This window comes from Dermacentor silvarum, chromosome 7, assembly GCF_013339745.2.
Source record: "Dermacentor silvarum isolate Dsil-2018 chromosome 7, BIME_Dsil_1.4, whole genome shotgun sequence".
Taxonomy (NCBI): Eukaryota; Metazoa; Arthropoda; class Arachnida; order Ixodida; family Ixodidae; genus Dermacentor; species Dermacentor silvarum.
This window is the reverse complement of record NC_051160.1, coordinates 21,739,808-21,763,944: the sequence shown is the minus strand read 5'-3', so window position 1 is coordinate 21,763,944 and position 24,137 is coordinate 21,739,808. Positions and strand designations below refer to the sequence as shown.

The 24,137-nt window shown below is 46.8% G+C and overlaps 1 protein-coding gene across 3 annotated transcripts in view; it reads right to left on the bottom strand.

The window, feature by feature from the left end:
* The window catches only part of LOC119457686 (serine/threonine-protein phosphatase 4 regulatory subunit 3), a 36,043-nt gene that overhangs the window by 4,504 nt on the left and 7,402 nt on the right, over positions 1–24,137 (bottom strand). For 2 of the 3 annotated variants that reach the window (XM_037719324.2, XM_037719325.2), the window contains 13 exons: positions 23,465–23,731; positions 17,764–17,934; positions 16,768–16,956; positions 16,015–16,164; positions 13,960–14,004; positions 13,465–13,581; positions 11,028–11,082; positions 10,863–10,939; positions 8,979–9,072; positions 6,042–6,180; positions 2,035–2,224; positions 890–1,307; positions 351–517 (listed from right to left, as the gene is read on the bottom strand). In XM_037719324.2, the coding sequence (XP_037575252.1) occupies positions 351–517; positions 890–1,307; positions 2,035–2,224; positions 6,042–6,180; positions 8,979–9,072; positions 10,863–10,939; positions 11,028–11,082; positions 13,465–13,581; positions 13,960–14,004; positions 16,015–16,164; positions 16,768–16,956; positions 17,764–17,934; positions 23,465–23,731 (2,079 nt within the window). The remainder of the gene's footprint in view (positions 1–350; positions 518–889; positions 1,308–2,034; positions 2,225–6,041; positions 6,181–8,978; positions 9,073–10,862; positions 10,940–11,027; positions 11,083–13,464; positions 13,582–13,959; positions 14,005–16,014; positions 16,165–16,767; positions 16,957–17,763; positions 17,935–23,464; positions 23,732–24,137) is intronic. The other variant, XM_037719326.2, reaches the window with a different exon arrangement.

Genomic DNA, 24,137 nt, shown 5'->3' with positions numbered 1-24,137 from the left:
TGCGGTCATGGCAAAAAGTCAGGAAAATCGGACGGCGAAGGTATTTTGCATCCGAAATTTCAGACGTTCACACACATTGACTATGGGGTGGGTGCGTGGCGGTGCTACAAAGGCGTCTGAAAATCGATCGTTGACTGTATACCCACACCTTCAGTTCCTTTTATAGGCGCTTGAAACAGCATTTTTTAGTGTCTAAAAACCCAGTCTACATAGGGGAAATGGAATGAAAATCCCCACATTTGATGGAAACTGGTTACATGGTAGCCACAGGGTGGGGAAATGAAATGCCCGTGAACAAGGCCTGAAATAATCTACGACGTAAACGACAGATGAAGAGAGCAACGACAGACCTTTCGCTGCTGAAGGGGGCCCGTGGGGGATTTGACCTCAACCACTGTCGTGGGGCTCAGAGGTCCTGCTGGATTAGAAGGGCTCCGCCGTCCAGCGCTGTTGTTCAAAACTGGCGACCCTGACCGGTTTAAGGTGCGCACATTTTCCTTGCCCTCTCTTTCTTGCGCTGCAGACAGAAAGTAAGGCATGATGTGTTTGCTGTTGCCTATGCTGCAAGACATATGCAACAAAAAACGTTTTCTAATGCATCCTTGATAAAGCTAACAAGAAACACTTGCCAACCACTCTGTAATTGAGGTAAACACGCCATGCAGCTTATTAGAGGAGTACTGACAACAAACACTCCGTCATATTACACCTAAATTTACAGGGGTTTATATGAATAGAAGACTATAAAAAGTAACACGATTTGTTACATCAAGGTCTCCCTGTACTGAGCAGAGCACATGTTTCTTATTCACGTCACGCCCATTTCTTGTTAAAAAAAGAAAAGAAAAAATCTGAATTTGACTTTGTTGGATCAACATTGAGATGTTACCTTTCTTGTCCAGGATCTTTCCCAGTTGGTCGAACTCGGCGTCCAGGCGCCGGCTAAAGCTGTCAGCTGGTGCCACGGCCCCCGGGGGCCCTTCCAGCTCCTCTTCCTCTTCTTCCTCCTCGTTAAACCACATCTCCTCGTCTTCCTCGAGCTGCCGTGGGTCACGCCGGAACCGTGCCGCTGCACCAAGGGCGCCTCCTCCTACCACAGCTGGACCCAGGGCTGCTCCGGGCATGCCCCCGCCCCCGCCACCTGCTCCACGCAGAATGCTGCCTTCCAGGGAAGGCCGCTCGCGAAGTCGCTCTTGGTGCTGCTCGTATCGGAGCCGGAGAGACTTGAATGTCTGCACGTAGTCCACTTTGTCGAGGACCTTGCCGTAACGCTCGACCACGTGTAGGCACAGGGACTTCACGTCGTCCTGCACGAGAGGACAACAAGCAGGCAAATGGAGCTACTTCTTCCTTTGCTTGCAGAGTACAACACCGAAGTGCATGCAATCTTGTCCTTTCAAGGGATGTTAACAAGAAAAACATTTTTAGCTTCAGTATTAATAAATTATAGCAGAAGCTACAATATAGGTCGAGTTTTTCTTTTCACCCATGAATTAGTGTAAAAAAGTGCCTTCTTGTCTTATATAGCAATCTTTGGCACAATTTCACATGTCGTCTGGCCACTAGGGAGAAAGAAACGAAGAAAGTGTCACCATTTTTGTTGTTGCCATTGCCAAGGTGAGAACTTCACGAACAATGCGCAAACGTGCATTACTACTGTCTCAGGGTGCAAAATTAACAGGACTCGGCTTGTCTTTACTGCTGCATTAGAAAGATGACATGACAGAACATGCGGAAGTGAACAGGAGCATGGCAGCATCAGATTGTTTGGTTTCCATGAACAGAAAGAGGAACTATGTAACCATGGTGGGTGCAACTGTTGACTTTCCCTGAAAACTTTGTATCGCAACTGCTACGTTGTTCATGCTGAACTTTAAGAAACCAAGGTGAAATTATTCACAAGCGTCGTGCATGAGAACAACTATCCCCTGGGAAAATATATGGTTTCTTTCTCCGATGCACTCGTTCAATCTGCGCTATGCCAGAGCACTTTCACTTCTAGAAAGGCAAGGGATTCTGTCAATCCACACTCACCACTCGGATGAACTCAAACAGCTCCAGCACAGCCGAGTCAAGGAGGTTATAGCGACCATTGTTTTCCCGAAAGGCATCCACCACAGGCCCGAACAGGTTCCCGTTGATGATGTAGCGGTTGTAGAACTCGTCCTTGAGGCCCACAATGCGCCGCATGAAGCGCAGTGCGCACAGCACGAGGAACGTGAACCTGCGCGCAAGGACAAGTACCAGGGCAGTTTATACTGGAGGCTTGCTGCATTTTTTATTCAAGAGAACATCTTTGCTGCATCATTCCAGAAACAGCATGGCAACTAAAACAACAGAGGGCTCTAAACAGCAGCTGGTACAAAACCACTGACAAAAATGCTATTTAAGACTTGTTACATACATCTTGAAACACTTGACTGGATCTGTGCAACAAGTATTAATAATATGTATAAAGAGCTTTAGCAAAATGCGTTGGAAGCTGAGTGTTTATTCTCAGTAATAGTATGTTGTAATGTAATAGGTTCACGTCTTTAATTTCAGAATGTTTTACATGAGGATACTGTATTTTTGCACGTATAACCTGCAACAAAATGCAAAAAATGAAACACTAATGTCGGGACGAGGGTTATACATTAAAACCCCAGTGATACGATCACGGCTGGTACGAATTTCGGTGTGATACGAATTCGTAACATTGCCCGCCCGAAATACATTGCTCACAATAAAATCATCTGTTCTGAACGCATTGCCGTCCCACTGCGGATCATACGAACGCGTGAGCAACAGCGGCGGCGGCCAAGCCAGCGGAGCGACCGGCACAGACAAGCCGGCACAGCGGGATCTCGGCGGGATCCAGTCACCAAGCAACCGGCTACGTCACGCAGCTGTGTAACCTCTCACTGGTTCCCCCGTCGAGCGGACCGGCTAGCTGATGCTTAGCAAGAAAGTAGACAAGGACCGCTGCAGCAACGACGACCGCAGTAGCAGTCCAGACGGCCAAAACGGAGCTGCAATCGATGTGCTGAGGCGTTCTGTGGCATGCAAAAACATTTGCGAGATCATGTGCGCGCACTTTTACGCCTTTCAGAAGGCCATCGTAGACGATTTAGGCAAGAAGGAAATGTACACGGATAGTAGAACGGGTTTGCACAAAAAAAAACAAAAAAAAAAAAAAAAACAAAAAAAAAAAAAAACACGCAGTTCGCTCTAAGGGTGAAGGAACGATTGCAATAGCAAATTAGTAGACAGCTGTACGAAGTAAGGCTAGTAGTTTTACCGGCCGTATACACTTGTAAACATTCACTTTACTACCTGAGTTAAAGGGACACTAAAGAGAAACAGGAAGTTGAGCTGGAATAAAAGAGGGACCTTCAGGAATGCATGCAGTTTTTGTTGGGTGCAAAAATATAAGTTATTAGCGGAGAAATTCGTAAACAAAGACCAAATATCTCTTCCTCAATTTCTCTCACCCCAGATTTGGCGCTGAAGCAGTGTCGTCACAGATTGCATTGCTCTCAGCGAATCAGAATGCGCCATGATACGTCACCGCTTGCGTAAACGGCCGAGGCGCTGGGCTGGATGAATCATGGCTGCATGCATGGTCGCTGCGTTTGCGTTCGCCGCGATGGATACCGTAGCTGCCGCTGAACCTTGCAACGAAGCGCTCGCCAGGAAAGCAGGACTGCATTTCAGCGATATTCAGTGAAACGGAGCGCGAAATGATCCTCTGTGCTCGAGCGGTAGGTGTTTCCGTGTGCGATGGCGGTGAACCGCCGGCCGCGCCGGCGGAATGCAGAGCTTCGTTTTCGTCGATGGGAGGCGAAGCGTCCGGTCCGCCAGGCGACGATGTTCCCGACAGAACAAGCGTAGAAAGTTGTGCACGTACTCGGTATGGTTATTTCGTGGCTTTATTTAATGACATTCAGCACTCACCGAGCCGCCAGTTTGCTGCTGCAGCCCCACCGGTAGGAGGTTTGATGAAGGTCGCATTGAGGGAACAGCTGCTCGATAAAGGACTGGCCTCTGGGGCACGCCAAGATACTTCCCGAGGGCAAGATTATACACATAATCCGAGGGCGAGAAATGCAGAGAGCACACCATCGGTTTCTCCGGCTCTTTTGCCGTTTTATCATCGGCAGAGCACTGAGCCATTGCGAACGCCGGGGAGCCGGGGCTCTCCGAGCGACGCCACATGAAACGACACAATTGAGTCAACACTGCCGCTGCCCCTGATCAAGCGCCTTGGGCCATTTATACAGCCCTCAACACTACACACACGAGGCATTTTCTGGCTGTTTCCCGCGAAGTCAACGTTTTTCGAGCCACGCAACACGCAACCAAACACCGTAGAGCGGAACAAGCGCGCGCGACGATGCATTGACCAAAAACGAAACTACGAAACTATCACGGCCGCATGTTTCGCCATGCCATTTTTTCTTATTTATTTAATTTTGGGCTAAACTTGTACTTCCTCGCTTGAAACGGTTTAAAAAGTTGGAAAATGCTGTTTATGTACGTTTAAGGCGTATTTCATTTTGCATTTTATTAACAGCGATAAATCGCTCTCGACCAATCGCGACCGGCCTGCGTTTGTAATCTCCGACGTCACATCACGTAGTGCGGGAATTTCGAAGGGGCGTCAGCACCTATTCTTCAGTTTTTCGCTATTTTCTCGCTTATTAAACATCTGTTTGCAGTAAGAATGGTATGGCTGTGATCGTGAAAGGATAATCTACCATTTAAGCCCAACTTCCGGTTTCTCTTTAGTGTCCCTTTAACAAGCACGGTGTCAAGCGCGCATAGGTAAACATGAACACATCTCGCTTGATGACCGCGGACACTAGCCGTCGAAACGCTGGCATGAAGAAGCGCAGCGGGCACAGCAGCGAGCTAATTTGCCTTCATGTTGCCTCTCGCTTTAACGTGAACTTAATGTTGAAAGCACTGCGCCTATGAAGCTACCGGCACAGGGTGCACTTTTCAACATCGCAGGTCGTTGACGATGAGGCCCGTGCAGACATGCACTTTGCTACATCACAGATCACTTTCAAGATGCGGCCATAAAGAAATGATACGGCGCCCGCGCGGCAGCGCCGTATCTGTAATGTGCCGGTCGCTTGTTGCAACGTACAAGCTGGCTACACCATTAAATTTACGTTACCGCCACATTCAAATGCAACGTAAGATGCAGGAGCATTACAGATCGGTGATGTATCACGGGGAACTTAATACGTGGAAGTCAATGGGATTTAGGTCCGGGACCGAGAAAACGCAACGTAGCAGCCGGGAAAACGCAGCAGCAATGAAGGTATCAACGGGATTCCACTATTAGAAATTTTTTTTTTCTGGCAAAAATACATTCATTTTTTTCTTGATTTTGTGTATGTTTTGATGATACGAATTTTGGGTGATACGACTATCTCATGTGACCCCGTGAGATTCGTATCACCGAGATTCTACTGTATGCCAATTTCACCTTAAGTGTGATTTCATGGCAGCATGGGATGTGAATTTCGCCTTAAAGCTGGTTTCTCCACCATTCAGTTTCGTTATCTCCTAGGAAACTCCATCCTTTCCCCATGCTTGCTCCCCTCCATTGTTGCACATTGTCCTCCTCTTTACGGATCGCCATTTTGTGTTTAGTAGTTAGCGATAAGATTTACAGATTACCATAAGGTGCCAGACACTGCACCTGCCATGTGTGAAATTTTCAATGTGAAAACTCGCAAATATAAAGGCATTGTCTTTGCTAGATGCCAGTATTAATTTTCTTTAAAAGAGTCTACAAATCTCAAACTGGGGTAGCAAATCGTGCGAGAGTAATTTTGGATGTTCTTCCTTTGCCCGTACAAGTATTTCTAACTGCAATTCCAATGTTTTTCTTTCGGCAAGAAAAACTCAGCGTATTAGAGGTTAGCGCCATCTGCAACCTGTACCATGTGCAGCAAATGAACTCCACGGGAATGTCGTCCTAGCAGTGTACAGCTCTCTGCACGGGCCTGATCACGCCAAGACACCGGGGGGTGAAGGGAACTCACTTGGAGCGCATGAGGACAAGCACCCTCCGAAGCAGGTCCTTGTGCAGCACGTAGTTCTTTATGTGGTACGAGTGGTGCTCCACGCAGAATGACAGCAGCTCCACAATCAGGCTCAGCAGTTGCGCCGTTTGGCTCGTCTCTGCAGCAGCAAGGACACAGGGTGCCAAGTCACAAATGCCACAGTGACAATTACAGTCGCCGACCGATTTTTCAGATCGCGAAAATTTAAAACAAAGTTAAAATTAATTCTCGGACCTTCACTGACAAAATCACAATCTGATTATGAGGCATGCCATATTGAGGGGACTCCAGATTAATTCTGACCACCTATGGTGGTCAGAATTACTTGTTTTTAAAGCCAGCAGTAAGAAAAATCTGGTTAAAGGCTTTGTTTCAATGTTGCGCTGCCACGGAAAAATATCTCCTTTTTTTGCAACGACCACGCAGCACTTGGAAATCTGAGAAAGCGCATCACGAGCGAAAGCAAGCGCACAGGTAGCAACCTGAATAATCACAAGTTTGTGCATGGCAGCCGTTCTTGCGAAACTGGAATGCGCGCATCTTGCGCAATAAATTGAACACCATAAGGCACTCGAAATTTCTATTGATATTTTACATTGATTCCACAAACATTGCAGCAGTGCCACTAGAAGGTCTGAATAATCAGGCATCCAAAAAATTGGTCAGCGACTGTACAGGATGTCCTCAGCATAGAAACACCACCGAGAACAGCGTGCCTGGTGTATGCATCAAGATTGAGTGTGAAAAACACGAGGCTTTGGATTAAAATTGAATCCTTTGGGTTGCTTTACCAACTGCAGAGTGTAAATCTTCATATGCCAGCGCTTTTGCATTGCACCCGCTTCAGAATGAAGCCACGGTACCACTGGGAACTCCCCCGAAGCACTGTATCAAATAACGTATATAGCCACTAAGGAATTAACAGTGGTAAAACAAGGAATGACGCTGGAGACGTTTTGGCAAGGGCAGTGAGTTACTGCCATGACAAATACACGTCTCTTAGTCGAAAGGTTGACTGCCGAGACATTTCTTGATTACCCCATTGCCTTTCGTTGTGCCCTTGCTATTTACAAACCTGCACGCCCTGCTGCCGAGAGATTGGCTTTCCCAGAAAACTTCGTCGTCCGGCAGCTGAGCTTATCTTATGCGCTAAAATTCCGCCATTACAGGAGCCTATAGCACAAAGTTCAGCCCAGATTTACAGGTTATATAGAAACGAACAGAAAGAATTGCACGTTCTCCCGCACGGCCAGCAACCTACAATATTTCTTTTGAATACTTTGCATTTTAATAAAATACAAATATTGAAAATAGATTATTGGACTGGTATGAGAAATTTTCTAATATTCACACACCCTTCAATATATGTGAAACAATGAAAACACATTTCAGCCGTTATGCAAGCACAGTGTGATGTAATAAACACTCATGCACGTGCACACCAATGCTAGCCCATGCATGTGCTAACTGCCCCCGAAATGCACTGTGCGCAATGGCTGTCTAGGGTATTTGCGCTAAAGCACTCGTGTGATAAAATTCATTGCCCAGGAACACCAGTTGTTAATAGCGCAGTGAACAATAACCCACTACGCTTTTATTGGGGCGAAGTGGATCAGGCTTTTGAGTCAGGGGAGACAGGTACAGTGGAACCCTGTTGATACGTTCCTAAGAGTGGCATTTTCCTGGCTGCTATGTCCCGTTTTTGTGGTGCAAACCTAAATTCCATTGACTCCCATGTATTATGTTCCCATTTTGTACGACGTCATTCTGTAATGTCCCCATATTACGTTGCATTTGAATGTGACCGTCACAAAAATGTTCAAGTGCAGAGGCAAATTTGCTCTCGCACGCTGCTACAAAGAGAATAAATGCATACGTTGCAAAAAGTCACCGTTAGGCTGCAGTAAGTGACCAAAGTCACACAAGCCTACCAGGAAGAACTTGCACAAAGCAGCTGGCGAAGCAGCCAAGTGCTCACCGATTAAAACCTGTGGCAAACCACGCACACTGGGACATCCACCATTTATTTTGGGGCCGGCAAAGGTCTAATATGCATTCCATAATGGCCAGTTCCCTTTAAGTCAGCTTTGCCACAATAGAGCCATGTTATGTGGCGCAGTATACACAAACTATTCTTGAGAATCGTATCAAGCGCAGAAAGGGTCCACTGTCACGTAACGTAGTTTGCGTCCCTTAAAGGGCAGCTGAAGCACTTTTAAGAAAAAGTGAGCTTTCAACGAATTATTATAGTTTTTCACCCCCAGAATATGAAAATCATAGTTTAACCGGCCAGTAGTCACCATTTGTTGCTTCAATGTAACAAAAACAAGCCGCAGCGTCTACGCGAGATGCCGCGGCTCGATTAACGGGCTCTGATGGCGAAGGCGATCGTGACATCATCATAGGTATCAGCGAGGAGCGCGATTCGAATAGAGCGCTCACGTGACCCCTGTATTGACGTCATCCTCGTGTCCGGTCTTTTGCTGCTATGCTCGGCGCGTGAAGGGGTCGGAGCTTCAACGAAAATTTAAACCGCGATTGCGGCGTTGCTAGGCGCATATTCGAGAAAATAACTGCAGGAGTTGAATTACACTGTGTCAGCCTTCCAAACCCCCGTAAATCTTCCAATTCTAAAACCTCTTCAGCTTCCCTTTAATTATATATGCGTGCATGCGCAGTCTCCGTTCACAGCACAAGCGCCGAGACATCTGTTAACTGTAGTGGCAGCCATTTAGACCCATTTCTGACAGCCGTGTGAGACAATGAGGCCTTCCTCACTGTTACGTTTCTTTCACGGTCCCTTGAAAAACGTATCAACGAGGTTCTACTGTAACAGCAAATACTAATGGGATGGGCAACATTAACTTAGCAGGGCTTCCTTCGGAATGAAAATCAGAGATGGTCAGAGATGGGTACCTTTGCTGGGCGCATCACCGGTGGTATTGGCAAGTACTGGAGCTATAAGCACATGCATACAGTGCTTGTAGAAGAAGTTGAGAAACTCAGACTTCTGGAAGGGATGGGGTAAGAACGGAGAGAAAAATATGTTGCCATTTTTACAAGAAACACACCCCCAAGAAAAAAAAAAAAGTCATTGAAATTTACGTGCACGGCTCTTTCACCATGTTCATGCGATTGTCGCCGTATGTAGACAGCTGTGATTTTAGAGCCGCATAGATGCACTACTGAAGTAAACAGAAGAAAAAAGTTTTTGTTTTGTGTAAACGAAGGTGTTAATTGTATGGCAAGAAAGGGCAGCTTACATCTTTCCATGCTGTATCAGAAAACAAAAAAGAATGGCCACTTGTCCCTAACGAAACTTCTTCAAATATACATCATTACCACAATCTAGAAAATCCTTAAATTCTCACTCAAAAGCAAACATACACAAAAAGCAATATGCTGCTTTGACAGCAACAGATGTCAACAAACTGTACATTCATATATATCCTTAGGACACTTCTCACTGCCGTAACACTACAAATATCCATTGGCTAACCAGATCCAACTATAGGCTGGCTTCTAACCCTGTAATGCCCAAATACAGTTCATTTGCCCAGAGTAATTTTGTTAAAAATTACACAATGAAATGATAATTATGATAATTAGGCTATAAATTACGTAAGTAATTAATAAGTAATTGCTTTGCTGAACTATCCACAACTGAACACTTCTCCAGCACCTCAAACAGCAAATTTGCAGTGTATCTAGGGGGACAACCATCATTGGCCTGGTTCTGCGGAAATCGATGTAAATAATTCCAGTCCCCCCCCAAACGCCATTATAACAAACCGCTCAGAACCTCAAAAATTATTCTTTATGCAGGTCAATTTGTTGTAAAGATCAGGCACAGCATGGATCCTACTATAGCAGGACAAGCAAATCCAGCAAAATAAAGCCATTATTTAACATGTATTAAATAGATACTTAGTGAAAGAAGTCACAGATTTTCTTCTGCCACGCTTCCTTCGACGGAAACTGCAAGTGCGGCCAACCTTACGCCTTCGAGGTTCCTGCACGCTCCATGGCAATATCAGAGAGCAATACAAGGTAGGGCTTCAGAGCGTCGAATGCTGCTATTGCCACCATTCTCGCTAAAATGTTTGCTCTTTTTTGTCTTCAGGCTCTTTACCACTGTTGCCTTCAATGACATCCGCGGCCATCAGATCCAAGCAACTCGCGTTGTCAAACAACGTATTCATCAGCCGTCACAACCATTTGCTGTGTTGCAACAAGCGACGTAGGAGTCTGGTTGAGTGATTCCTCGAGCTGTGCAGCCGGACTAACATACTACGATCGGCACGCTCGTCAAACACGCCACTAGTTAGCACAGACCACAGCACAACGGCGATTGCGGAGGGCAGTAGCGGCACCACTCGGTGCATTCATTGTAAAGCAACAAATTAGCCACTTACATTATTTAAACACACGGAACCCTTCATTATACAGGTAATTTCGTTGTAATACGTTCGAATGTAAAGAACAAGCTTGATAATGCTGGTCGTCAGTGTTCCCTTGCCATGGCTTTGTCGTCAGCTACTGTCTCCTCAAATTGGCAGCCCAGCTTGGGCTGTGCAGACAGAGTGCGCTTGCTCTAAACAGGTGCGTGAGAGTAACAGATTCTGGTCTATAGCCTTTACATTAAGTTACCCATGCTTAAATGAGAATTCTGAGTATCGAAACAGATAACATACATGGGCATTACAGGGCTAAGCGTATCAGTTATAATAGGATACAGTTAGGTCCACAAGTGGATTCAAACGGAAATAAACAGAATTTAAATGAAAAGGAAGAACTCACAGTGTCAAGGGAAAGCATGTTCTCAGGGTCAAGCAATAACCGCAAGATGCCTGAAAGCTGTACCGCCCCACCAAGGTCTGAAAGAAGAAAGAAAAAATAACCGTCTCATAAGTCCCTTGTATTTGGAGCAGCATTAAAGAAGCGGCGATGAGCTTTTATACGAACCTGGGTCTGGATCACAGATCATCTGTTCAATGATGATGTTGATCAGCAGTTGATCCTGCATGAAAGACATGACCAGCATAAGACCACAACTAAAAGAATCTATGGTAAGAATTAATTTATTAAATTCTGGAGTTTTCCGTGCCAAAATCAAAATTGATTATGAAGTACGCTGCAGTAGGGGACTCCAAATTAATTTTGAACACTTGGGGTTCCTTAAAGGGGCCCTGAACCACTAATTCTCGAAGTCAAGAAATGCAGTCGAAGTTAAAACAGACTATTTCAGAAATACACTGCCGCAAAAAGCACTTCGATGCGTTCAGCAGAAGCTGAGTTATTGGCAATCAAAGGTTGCCTATGATTGCATTCGCGGTGCTTCCGCTCCTTCTTCAATGACTTGCACTGCGGAGGCTACGGCCCACAACGCTCCGCCTGCTGAATGTCACTGTGGCGCGCAGTCCAAATTTGATTTTGGATGTTCACGCAGACACCACTATTTCGGATTTTAGCGCCTACGATGCGCTAAATGCGGTTGTCCTCATCGAGCCGCAGTGTGTTCAGCCAGCGAACTCGTTGTGACACCCCACGATAGCAGCAGTATCTACACTACGTAGCATACCACAGCTACATGCAACTGCGGTGCGAATGCGCAGTATTTGTTTTGTGCAGGACAGGGCTTGAGTGCCCGCTCGTGCTTATATGCTTGTCTGGCCGTGCTATGCAGCGTTGCCTAGCTTTCTCCTGCACCAGCTTGACCGATGGATAGTAGCCACATCCAACTTGTGCATTTTGAACCACTATCAATGGCTCAATACGAAATGTTTGCCGAGACGTCTAACCAGAAGCTGCCAGGAGTGACCACACTGGCAAGTGTGTGTGTGGTCCAACCTTAAGTTTCCCACGGTTCGAGACTAGTTGAGTGTTCAAAACTAGTTGAAATTAGCGAGACCCGATGGCTACGACCCCCGATAAGCAGGGTGGTCAAAGTTTCATTCCTACGCGGGCGACCACGCATGAGGAGACGATAGTTGGCTTCTTCCTGAAGTATTTAATTATTATCAAAATTCGAAAGCAGATTTTCGCTTACTTCAGCCTGTATTAAACTGTGTCAATAAATAACGCGCCCGCTTGCGAACTCCACACGCCGCACATGAGTGCAGCCGCGGCAGCTGGGATCAAACATGTTATTTATAGCTCAGTAGCACAGCACAATGCCATCAGCCCTTGTGCTACTGTGATGGGTACAACAAGAACAGTCAAATACCTTTGTGGTAGAAGAATCATTACAGGTAACAAACCTACATTAAAATTATGAGTAGTAGTGCATGCATCCTAGCACACCTGAGGCCAAGTAGCGACACTATGAGAATGTTATATTTTTTCAAGACTTCTGTGTTCCATAACTTTCGCAGTTGAGTAGACAGTGTGAGCTTGTCTACACTGTTTGGGAGCGATGGAGAGAAACTGTAAGCACCGGGAGCATATAATTGATATTCCACCATATTTCGTAAATGTGGATAATGTACACACCACATGCAAGCTGGTGTGAGCAGGCTAAGATGGGGCAGAACATTTTCATCCCAGTCATGTAGGGGGAGAGAAAAAAAAAAAAAAGATCTGGAATCTATAAACTACAGCAAAGCTTTGTGTGAGCGCATAAAGAGTAGAAATATGAGTTTGCGTTTAGTGAATGTCCACACAAAGTGTGAAGGCTTTATTCAGGCATTGTAGAGAGGCTAATGCAACGCCGCCATCACTGGCGCGGACGCGAGCACCATCTGGTGGTGGGGCAAGGAACCCAGCGGCGGTAACATCGCGCGCGCTCTCCGCTGCGATTCGTTGGCCCATTCGGCAAGAGAACAGCCATGCAGCACCCACGGTTACGAAAAGCTTTGCAAATGCATGGAAGGGATCCTTCTGCCTATATACAGTCCACTAATGCCATGCCTGGCAAGGCCGTGCAAGAGATCACACTTTCAGATTTTCCCATCTTTTACCTGGTTCGCTACGAAAGCAGCACAGAGAATCTGTCAGGTCCATCAGATTTCACTTATCAAGGAAGCGCACACAGAGGATGCCTCAACACAATGCCTCGCACTTATAATTCAAGTGACCTTCAAAATTAACAGAATATAGAGCAAATATGCCATCACAATCATACTTTTGTACACATCATGTTCTATGCCCAGAACAGCCCCAGCCAATGCCTTCTACATGAAAGGTACGCTGCAATCTTCACAAGCCTCCTTTATGCATTCAACAAAATGCGCCGTGCTAATTTTATTTGTTGCCTAGTTGACTATCGTTAATGCAATATACATTTTACAGATGCAGAGACATGGAGTGGCACAAGCACTTCAGTTGTCAAACAGTCGTTGACATCGAGGATGCGTCGAACTCTTAAGAAACGTGTGCGTGACAATGGGGGAACGCCACTCACGTCGTCCTGCACGTTGGACTGCTGGAATGCGTACTCGCGCACCATGGACGGACTGTAGTCCACTAAGTAGGAGAGGATGTCGATGGAGGCTGTCTTGATCACCGTGTCCTCCATGCCCTGTGCACAAAATAGAGAGAGAGAGAGAGAGAGATAGAGGGTGCAGGTTTGCGAGAGAATGTCGCACCAAACGTGCTTATGATTTACACCATGGTCTGCCTGGCCATGCTCGTGTAATGTCTTTCATTGTCGGTTTCCAATTTCTTGACCTTTTCAGACAAAAATGTAGACCCCAATAGTCGTTACGGCTGCAAGAGCAATCATTGTAAGCAGCGCCAATTCCGATTTGTCAACATCATTTTTTTATTTTTTTTGGAAATGCAAGAACGACTACTCAATGTGCAGTGTACTTATAAAGCCATTCCATGCCTTCAACTAGGCTCAGGGAACTCCGGGAACTAAAAGAGTGTAAAAAATTGGCTGGAAAGCTTTGCTTACCAAAGTAATTTCCAATGCTTGTAGAATACCTAAACTTGATAGTGTCTGCAACGAGAGGGGAAAAGCATAAAGGCATAATCAGTGATCTTACTCTAAGTGAAGCCCCATTGTTTACTACATTCCCAGAGGCTAAAATATATGCAAAGAAAAGCCAATAAGGCTCCATTAATTAGACCCACCTTCTAATTCAAATTCATAAGCGTCCAATAGTTGCAAAAGGTGGCCCTGCAATTTCTCCAAGTTCAAGCGCGAGATAATTCAAACCGATTTTGCTTGTCTAGTTCAGCTTGACTGCCTGAGGTCAGTAAAGCTTATTAGAAAAAGAAAAGCAGATCCAAAGCACATTTAGGAATCTAGTATCTGAAGCTTTTGCGAAGTGGTTAATTAAACACTATAAAATTGTTCACCTTATGCAACGTGCTTCGCAGCTTAGCGATTACATGCCTGCCTGGCCAATCAGTAAGACGTGGAAACCCCTGCCAAGTCTGGAACTGTCTCCAGGATCAGCCTATTTTCCCCAACACATCTCTGGGATCCCCAGCCTAGTTTTACTATTGCACTCTCTCCAGAACTGGCCCTCTTCATTTGGTGAGAAGCCGAATATACAGATGTGTCACACACCGGGAAAGGAGATTCGCTTCAATAGAGGAATTACGTACAGCAGAACCTCGTTCATGCATTTGGAAAAAAAATTAAAAAGCAAGAAATACGTATGATTCAAAAGTGACAAAAAAATTCAGCAAAATCAAGTGTAGTTCAAGTCTACGTCATGCAAAGCATTGCACCACAAGACGCCCTCGTGCACTGTTACGCGGGTTGTCGTTTTTGCGACTTCGGCAAGCTTATGTTCGCGTTCTTTGACTTCAGCCTGGGTCAGCAGCTTCTTCGGGCGAGGAATTTCGGCGGGAAGTTTCGACACGCTTACTCGCCGAGGATAGTTGAGGCACGAGACGCTGATGCATGTTGGGCTTGTGGGGACCGAGCGACTCGAGATGCGCATTGTTGTTTTAAGACTGCAATGGGAAACCGTAACGAAATCGAACAGGTGGGCAACGCAGGAATTCGTTGCCATGGTGCCGCCAGAGCAAAACATGACACAATGCCTATCAAAAGCGCACAGTACGCTTCCTGTGCCACACGCAGTGTGAAAAACAAATAGGAGAAGCTGCTTATCACAATGGGTTGGCGGCGATAACTGTGAATAGAGATGTGTGACGACCCGTAAGGAGATTTGCTGGTACCGGAATAAGAAACCGAGTGCATGGTGGGTGCCTATGGCTTTTGATCGTGCATGCCTCACACCTTTTCTTGTTTACATAGTAACATATCACACGATTGTAGTTTGGTGGTATACCGAACATTGGGGATGAAAGATTGTGTTTTCTGGGAACGTCCTAATCATTGAAAAAAAACATAGCTGTATTAGGCGATTTATTGCGTTCTCAATGGCGAATGTTGCCGCTGGAAAAGTGTACGAAAAGGGATCGTATCAGCAAGGTTCTACTGTATTTGTTGCAGTGATAATATTCAGGTATCCTTTAGCAGAGCCGTCCATCAGCACATCTGTAAGGTTAGTACAGATGGGGAAACATATAAGCAGGTTCTGATATTTGCATGCTGTCTAATGTTCCATGTGTGTGTTCGCCTAGAAAGCCGAAACAGGGAACGAGAGATGGACTTGTCCTACAACCCACTGCTATGGCCTCCACATTTTAACCTGCGTCACTATAGCCGCACTTGAGGACACGCCCGCACATCAAATGCAAGCCAATCACTGGTTGTCAAGGCAGCAGCACCAGGAAATATGAGAACTGTAGGCAACAACCTTTTGTAAACACAACAAAGAGAACTGCAGTGATTAGCATCTTGCTACTTCTCCTCACCCAAGCACAGTAAAGTGCGAGACTCATGGGGTGATTTAGCTCCGCAGGCATACTGTGCACACTTGTCTCGAAAGTTGCATGTCACACACAAAGGCGTTCGCAGAGCTCTGCAGGCAACAAATCTCCACCCTGCATTTTTCGCAAGAACAAACCGAGAGGGAGAGACACGTACCTTAAAAAATGATTCTCTACACTGTGGCTGTAGCGTTTGTGAAAATGTACAAAACTCCTTGAGGAAAAGCACAAGGTCTCGTCGCTTGTCATCGTCTGTAGCCTCGTCCGTCAGCTGGGCAAAAAGTTCGCTCAGGAACTTTTCGTCCTCCTGCAATCATAAACCAACATGAAAAACATTAATAGCAGCCACTTAGCAAAGCCGAGAACAATAAGGATAGAGGGAAACGAGGGGCTTGATTAGAACAATACGAAGTGACAGACAACGAAGCCTCAGAAAGCACTGTGAAAATTAATGATGTTTAACTGCCATGTATAAATAATTACGTAAACAGAAATGAAGGTGGGCAAAATGATAACTTGCCGCAGATGGGGACTGATCCCACAGCTCCGCATTGCATATGCAGAGCGTAACCTAGTACTAAGATGCCATGGCGCCGTTCCTCTGACCACTTTCTTGGGTGTTTATACATACGATTCGCCCTGGTAGTGTTAGCCAGTGCCGCTCGCAGCCAAGGCGGCTTACTTGGAACAACCTTCTAACCACAGGTGTCATGTAATATGTGAGCAATTTCTATGGGAACTTAGAAAGGGAATTACATTTACTTCATTATAGCCCATTTCATTATAACATTTGAATGTACTTTACTTCTTTTCCCTACTCATCGGAGGATGGGGCATCATTTCTACAAGATGCCAGCCGTCAAAAAAGAATGTTGTCGAGTCACGTCCCTAAATAAAGGGCCACACCCACCTGAAGCATAGAGACAATGTCGGCCTTGTTGAAGAAGATGAATGATGAAAGGGTGGAGAGCATGTTTTCCTCAAAGACCGAAGGTGTGGGCAGCACCACATCCTGGATGTACTGCACCCGGTACGTCTGGTGGATCTTGGCAAGCAGCTCTGGATTCCCCAGAGGGATCACTTCCCGAAATTTCGACACCTGCACCACATGCAGCCCAAATGCACGGGTTGCTAGGTCAGCGCACAACACAGAAGACAGCCCTTTGGTTTAATTACCCCCGCATTCAGAAATGTGCATTAGCTTGAAGTCCACGAATGACTTGGATCTAGAAGCGGCCTGGAAAGAACATGCCCAGGGTACACACTGCCTTTCTTTGGGAGGGTCCACTTCACGAGTTATCTTGACCAAGTCAGGCATGGGGTTCAGGTTACGGTGCATTTCTGAATACAGGGGTAAGTCTTTTCATCCCAAACTTTCAGACAATTTCAGTGGTAAGAAATTTAGGCAGGAAAATGGATGTGCCTTGCAACATTGCGATAAGTTAGCAGGCCTGGTTCTGCATGCCATTAGAGAAAACTACGTTCTCATAAATTTGCGTCAGTCACAGTAAGTAACCATTAAGCGAAATAATGAAAAAGGAGCTGCATGACTCGTCATGTTGCCTCTGGTGCAACACCATTACATCTCTCCTTTTGCCTTCTTTTTTTCTTTCAATCCCTCATCCTCTCTTCCCCATGTAGGGTAGCAAACCGGACGTTCATCAGGTTAACCTCCCCACCTTTTCTTGTTTCTCTCTCTCTCTCTCATTTTTCTCAAGCTTCGTAATAAGCGTAAGTGCACGTGCCATTTCTAAAAGAGCAGCCCAAAGTGCAAGAAATAAGAGAAGGGCGCACACATATGTGCTAAAACGAGGCAGTCCACATTCCCGCCAAAAAAGACTTATGACGAAAACAGAAGGGTGAGAATGAAAAGAAACCCTGCTGCCAGTAGTCTAGGTAGGCCTACCTGCCGAAGGTAGTCCCTATGCCGCCGCCTCTGGCCTGCTGGACAGCCTGGTTCGTACTCCAGAATGCCGACAACGTCCAGGATGGCGTCCTCGGCAAACATGGCATCAAACAGTGCATTCTTGTTTAATAAGAAGATACCCTTGAAGATGTCGTATAGTTGGTACAAACCCTGCAATGGAAAAAAAAGAAACCAATTCATAAATCAAACTAACTGCACACGCAGCAGGAGCAGTAAAGTTATAAGATTTCGTTTCACCAATGATATCACCCATCAATCTCACATGTGATTGTGAGAATAGTGATCTTGGAGCCACAGCGCCTCGCTGGCGGACAGCCAGCATGAGCAGATGGCAATGAGTGCCACAGCACTAACAGGACAGGTGCCATACGGAAACATTACAGTGCCATACCTGCACGTGGCAAGACAGAAAACCCCGGCTGCCAAGAGGGAAAGCTGGGCAGCAGGCATGGGCAATGCCATAGCTCTCCTTTGTATGCTTCTCTGTTACTAAGAAAATAAAATGCAGCTGCTTGAGCTCCACTTTGCAGCTGCTGGCCCAAACCACCAAGCATGGCAACATTACTACAAGTAGCAAAAAGATTATGTTTTGACTATAATGTCACTTTCGAGGGAAAAGACATGTGGCAGCACCACATCCCATTACCAACCAGCTAAGGCAGGGGTCCTCAAGCATGTTGGTCCCAGGGAACCCTGCTAAGCTCCATGAAGTGCCAAGGAACCCCCCCCAATACAGTGCAGTCCACTTATAACGATATCAAGAAGAATGAAATATATCTGGACTGCCGCTTAAAAACGCCGAATATCTATTTGCTGCCCCGAAACCGAATTTGCCACTTGCGATAAAAAATCGACGTTGTAGAAAGTAGGCTGTGAAAAATAAAACGTTTATTTAAACCTCTAAATAGCGTATCAATCGTTAGGCGTGCTGAAATAGAAAGCTGCACTTGCTTTCGCAGAAGTTTCGGAAAACTGCCGTGTGCATTGGGTCCATACGGTGTAGCGTCCAGCTGCTGCACGAACACTAGTAGCTGTAATTTAGCGTGCATTAGCGACTCGATCGACGACACTGCACTTAAGGTGAACATCGGGGTCGGTGTCAAAGACGGACCCTTGTCAATCTCGTCACTGCCGCTGCTGTCGCCGCCGTCCGTCGCGACAACGATCACCCCGTCGAAGATCTCTTCGCAGAAAGAGGCAGCACTATCTGCACTTGGAAACTCTTCCATCGAAGCACCTCCTATTTCATCGTCAGTAGCGACGTGCTCCCAGAGTTCGGTAATGTCAGCGGGTTCCACCGTGTTGGTTTAGCCCATGGGGGTTTGGTCTGGGCGCACGAGGCCCGCTTTTTCTGTTGATCGCCATGGCCACTACTTCTAGCCTTCACGACCGTGGTGCTCGCGGTTTTCATAATCGTAAATATCGACTGCACAAGTTCGTACTTCTTCAAGTCTTGCAAAATTTGTAGCTTCGCCTCGAGAGACGCAGCTTTGCGCTTCGTCGGTGCACCTTCCGCTGCTTCCACGGCGCATTTCCGTGCTTGCGGAAAGCGTAGGCTGCGCAGGCGCTGCTCGCTTATCGCTTTCTTCCCCGTCCTCTCTGGACGCCTGCACGACCGCCGGCGACGCGGACGCGAGGCAGCTGGCGCCATCTCGTGCACGCTGTGCCAACTTGCGATGCTCTTCCTAGTATTCGTTCACAATCGTTCGGGACACGCTGCGCGGTAATGGTGGCAGATACGAACTCGTGTAGGCAAACTTTCACCCCGTCTCGATTAGGGAAAACTTAGAAACGCAAGTTTCATGATTGTTCTGCATGAAACACGCTTCCCAGAAGCAAAATTTCGATCGTTATATCCGATATGCGGTGAATAACATATCAATATATGTTTTTTTTTTTCTCATAGCCCTAATACATAAGTTGACACTGTTATGTCGACTCATCGTTATAACCGATATATTGTTATATGTGGTATCGTTATAAGTGGACTGCACTGGGCTTCTTCGATTTTCCACTTCTGGGTACCCGCGGCTGCCAGAGCCAGCCAGAGCACCTTCGTTTTTTTCGGGTTGCTCTGCCCACCGCATGACGCAATTCCGCCGCGCACTCGTTTTACTCGGGCTGGAAGCTTCTGGCAACTCGCGGGCTGCCAGAACCAGCCAGGACGATTTTGGTCTGGCAGCTCTCTGGAAGCTTTCTGGAAGTTCTCAGGCTAGCAGACGACAAAAAGAGGCGATGAGCGCTCGCCGCCATATTTGTGGGGACTTGACGGATTGCAACGCGGGCACTAGCGCGCGCCGCCCCTGGCTGGCGTGCTTTTGGACTCGCGTACTTCTCGGAGCGATTCCCTATGTCGGCGCGGTGCGTGGATCGTTGATTGCATTACTTCTAACGTTATCTTTTTAAGATTCTAATGCACCGTTCCGCCTTGCGAGGCGGTGCCGTACGAGCGGCGGCGAAACATTTGAAGCTTTTTTTGTTTGTGTTCCGTGAATGCTCCTTCTCGGACGTGAACAGCGCGCTGCGCTCTCGATCATGCTTGCATGGCATCTTCATCATGTTCCGCGCAAGTTGTTGTAGTTGTAGACGCTCATTCCCGCACATTGCGGTGCCTTTTCGGTTCATGTAATTTTGTGGTGGTATCCCTTTTCACATTGCTCGCGTATATGCGGTGATATGTCTTTTTTCTGCAGTTAGCGTAGCCATCGCAGCTAATTCGTGTTCGCTCCGTTGTATCTTGGGTGGCAGCTCGAAACCGATGCGTTCTAACTATGCATATAGGCCAGTGATGTTAAAGGAATGCACTGGCTGAGATGAGTAATGACCACACCTGCATTAGCTTTATTACTGGTCTCATGATCGACTAATACTATTTTTCATGTGAAGCTTTTCGCTAGTTACAGGCGGCGTGCATTTTCACGTGCCAGCCACAGCCCCAGCTCCTTCAGCACAGGAGCAGAATTAAAAATTATGGGTTGTTACGTGCCAAAACCACGATCTGATTATGAGGCACGCCGTAGTGGGGGACTCCGGAATAATTTCGACCACCTGGGGTTCTTTAACGTGCACCTAAATCTAAGTACATGGGCGTTTTTACATTGCGCCCCCATCGAAATGCGGCCGCCGTGGCCAGGATTCGATCACGCGACCTCGTGCTCAGCAGCCCAACACCATAGCCACTGAGCAACCATGGCGGGTTACAGGAGCAGAATTAAGAGGAGCACTATCAGGCGAAACAAACTTTCTGAAATCGAATTCAAGCATGTCAGAATTTTATATGTAACGCGGATATAGGGTCATAACGCAGATATAGGGTCGTGTTAAAAGTGCACGTTAGATTGGAGTAAATGCGGTATGCCAAGAAAGAATGACAGTTTTCAGTGCTTATCGTACGGGGACACTTAATTATAACATTTCATCACAAGAGATCTTACAATTAGTGCCGACTCTACTTTGAGTACAGTAAAACCTCGTCAATTCAAATTTCACGGGATAGAAAAAAAAAAAAAAGAAGACCGAATGTTGAATTATCGAGGGTATAAAGAAAACAAAGAAATGCTTACTACGTCAACAGCATAATGAATAAGCAAATCGTGTTCCTATTTTGCAAAAGAGCAGTGCGGAATCTGCAATTCTTGTCACCTCGAGACACACTTTTCACTACCATGCGCACATCCCGATTATTTTATCGCCCGTGAGCTGGTCGCCAACAAATCGTACGCCGATCGCGATGTAGCCGGTGCACTTCATCGTCGACAGTTTTGCATTGAATCAAAGCGAAAGTAATGTTTGCCGCAACCGCTGCAGACAAAACCGTGGCCGCTATCGAGGCGATCATGGATGGTGACTACGCAGTTTTGAAGGCACGCGGCAGACGCGCGCACCGAGTCAAAGCGAAACTACAGTTTGCCGCAACTGCTGCAGACGAAACCGTTGAGGCTATCGATGGTAGGGAGTGTTGCACATAGGCTTTCTAATCGACATGATCATCGATGGCGACTAGGCACTTATGAAGGCACGCAGCCTACCACCAACGCGGTGTTATGCGCGGCGATAAAAAGGGCACAATTGCACAAAGTGTTCTGACATTACTGTCAGACACGTTTCATGCACGATTTCCGCTGAGGACAAATGACGATGCGGACTCCGCCGCTTGGTTTCGGTTGGACGCTAGCGCCGCGTGGTGCGCTTTTTCGTCGTGCATTTATATAGTAATCCACCGACGAGTACATCAGCGCGCACTGCACTCTATGGGTCCCGATCTACAAACGGGAGAAATGCGCATGGTAGAAGTTACGACTTCCGAGATTTAAGTGTAAAAGCTTAGGCGCGCGGCCCGTTTTCGGAGGCTGGGTGGCTACAAGCTGCTGGCGGATTTATTGCGCAGTTCACATGTTCCTGTTACGCATTGTGATGGTGCTTTTTGACACTCGGGAATGGGTAATGGACGTTCTTTGGATCGAGCGCTCCTCACGTTCGTTGTTTTAGCCACTTGGCGAGCGCAGAACCAGGGAAAATTTATCAGTGGCTCGCGGCACCCACTTTGAGAACCCATGAGCTAAGGCATAAGTGCCGACAACTTGGTGTTATCTGCCACTGCTTTCGCTTGATGGCAATGGTGACGGGGGCTGTTATCACACTCAACAGGCAGGCTGCTCTACCTAAGTTGCTTCCAAGGATGATAAAATGAGACCAACGCACATAGGATATACAGTAAAGCCTCGTTAATTGGGTAATTCGGCGTCCCTGCTCCCTTCCTTCAAAAATGTACATAGCTCTATGGCAGCAAGCTTTGTTAATTCGGCGCAAAATTGGGACTGGTCCATAATTGCGTCAATAGCGACTGAGGTTTCATCCACAGCGGTAGCTTTATCTTGAGTCGGTACACGTGTCAGTTGCGTGCCTTACGTAGTCGCCATCCATGATCGCGTCGATAGCGACCGCACTTTCGTCTGCAGTGGCTGCCGCAGGCACTAGTTCTGTTTTTAACTAGTGCGTGCGTCGGCAGCGTACCTTCACAACCGCAAGGTAGCCGCCATGATAGCGTCTATACCAGCGACAGTTTCATCCGCAGTGGTTGTGGCAAACAGTTGTTTCGTTTTAACTCAGTGCAAAGCTGTCGAGGATGAAGAGCAATCGCTACATCGCAATGAACGAACGATATGTTGGTGACCAGCTCACCGGCGAAAAAATGATCGGGTTGTGCGTGTGATAAGGAAAAGCGTGTCTTGGATGAAGGCATGCGCCCTGGCCATGCTGCAAGAGCCAGTCAGTTACGAGATGACAAGAATTGCAGCTTCTGCACAGCTTTTGTGCAAAATAGAAACAAGATTTGCTCATCCATTCAGCAAATGAAAGTGTCTTGACGTAGTAAGCATTTGTATATTGTTTTTCTGATACCCTCGATAATTCCACATTCGGATAATTCGGACAATTTTTGTTTTACTTCCTTGAGATCCGAATTAACGAGGTTTTACTGTAGACCTTTCCAGCGAGAGCTTAGTGGGTAACGCCACAATGCCCTCTGCAGGGCTGTGAACATGCCTGAACCCCCCTCAGAACCACTGCAGGAGCTGCAGCATGTGCCTTTGTACTCCCGCGCAAGAGTCCAGACTCCCGCCGAAAAGGTCTATAGGAAGCTACGGGCAAACCAGCAGCACAACAAAAACTCGGCACACACCTCCCGGTAGTCCAGGTCCTCGCAGGTATGGAAGATGGGCAGCAGGCGCCGTATGTAGTCCTGCTCCTCGAGGGCGGTTGCCAGTTTGTCCCGTCGCACGGGCGAAGGCAAGCAGCTCTGGACCAGGGCGGCCAGTTCCCCGAGCCGCTGGGTCTCGCATGGGGGAAGCTCCACGGGCGGCAGGCCATCACTGGCCTCCTCCAGGTGCTCGTCCTCAGACTCGACCACGTCTTGTGTGATGTCCACCGAGGGGTCCTTGCCCTGCACCTGAAAAGAGGGCACAGCAGGTGCCATGCTGTCAACTCACGACCACCCTGTCAACCAGCTCACAGGGCGTCAACTAATGGGAAGGTGATCGACTGAGCCGATTGGTACACTCGGATATAAATGAAACACATCCCCTCCAGTCACAAATCATGATGGACTGTCAGTAAATTTGTCAAATTTACACAACTTTATCCCAAGGCACTTCACACTTCATTGAAGGAAAGTGAAGGTGTCAGGATAATGATTCATACATTTTCTCGTGAGCCCTCATAATTACAGAGTAATTAAATATTGATTTATAGTACAGTCAGTGCAAGCATGCAAGCAAAATGCCCAGAGTTTTGCACATTTAACAGACAACCGGAAGCCGAGGTCGGAGGGCTGCACAGAGAGGGTACCACAATAA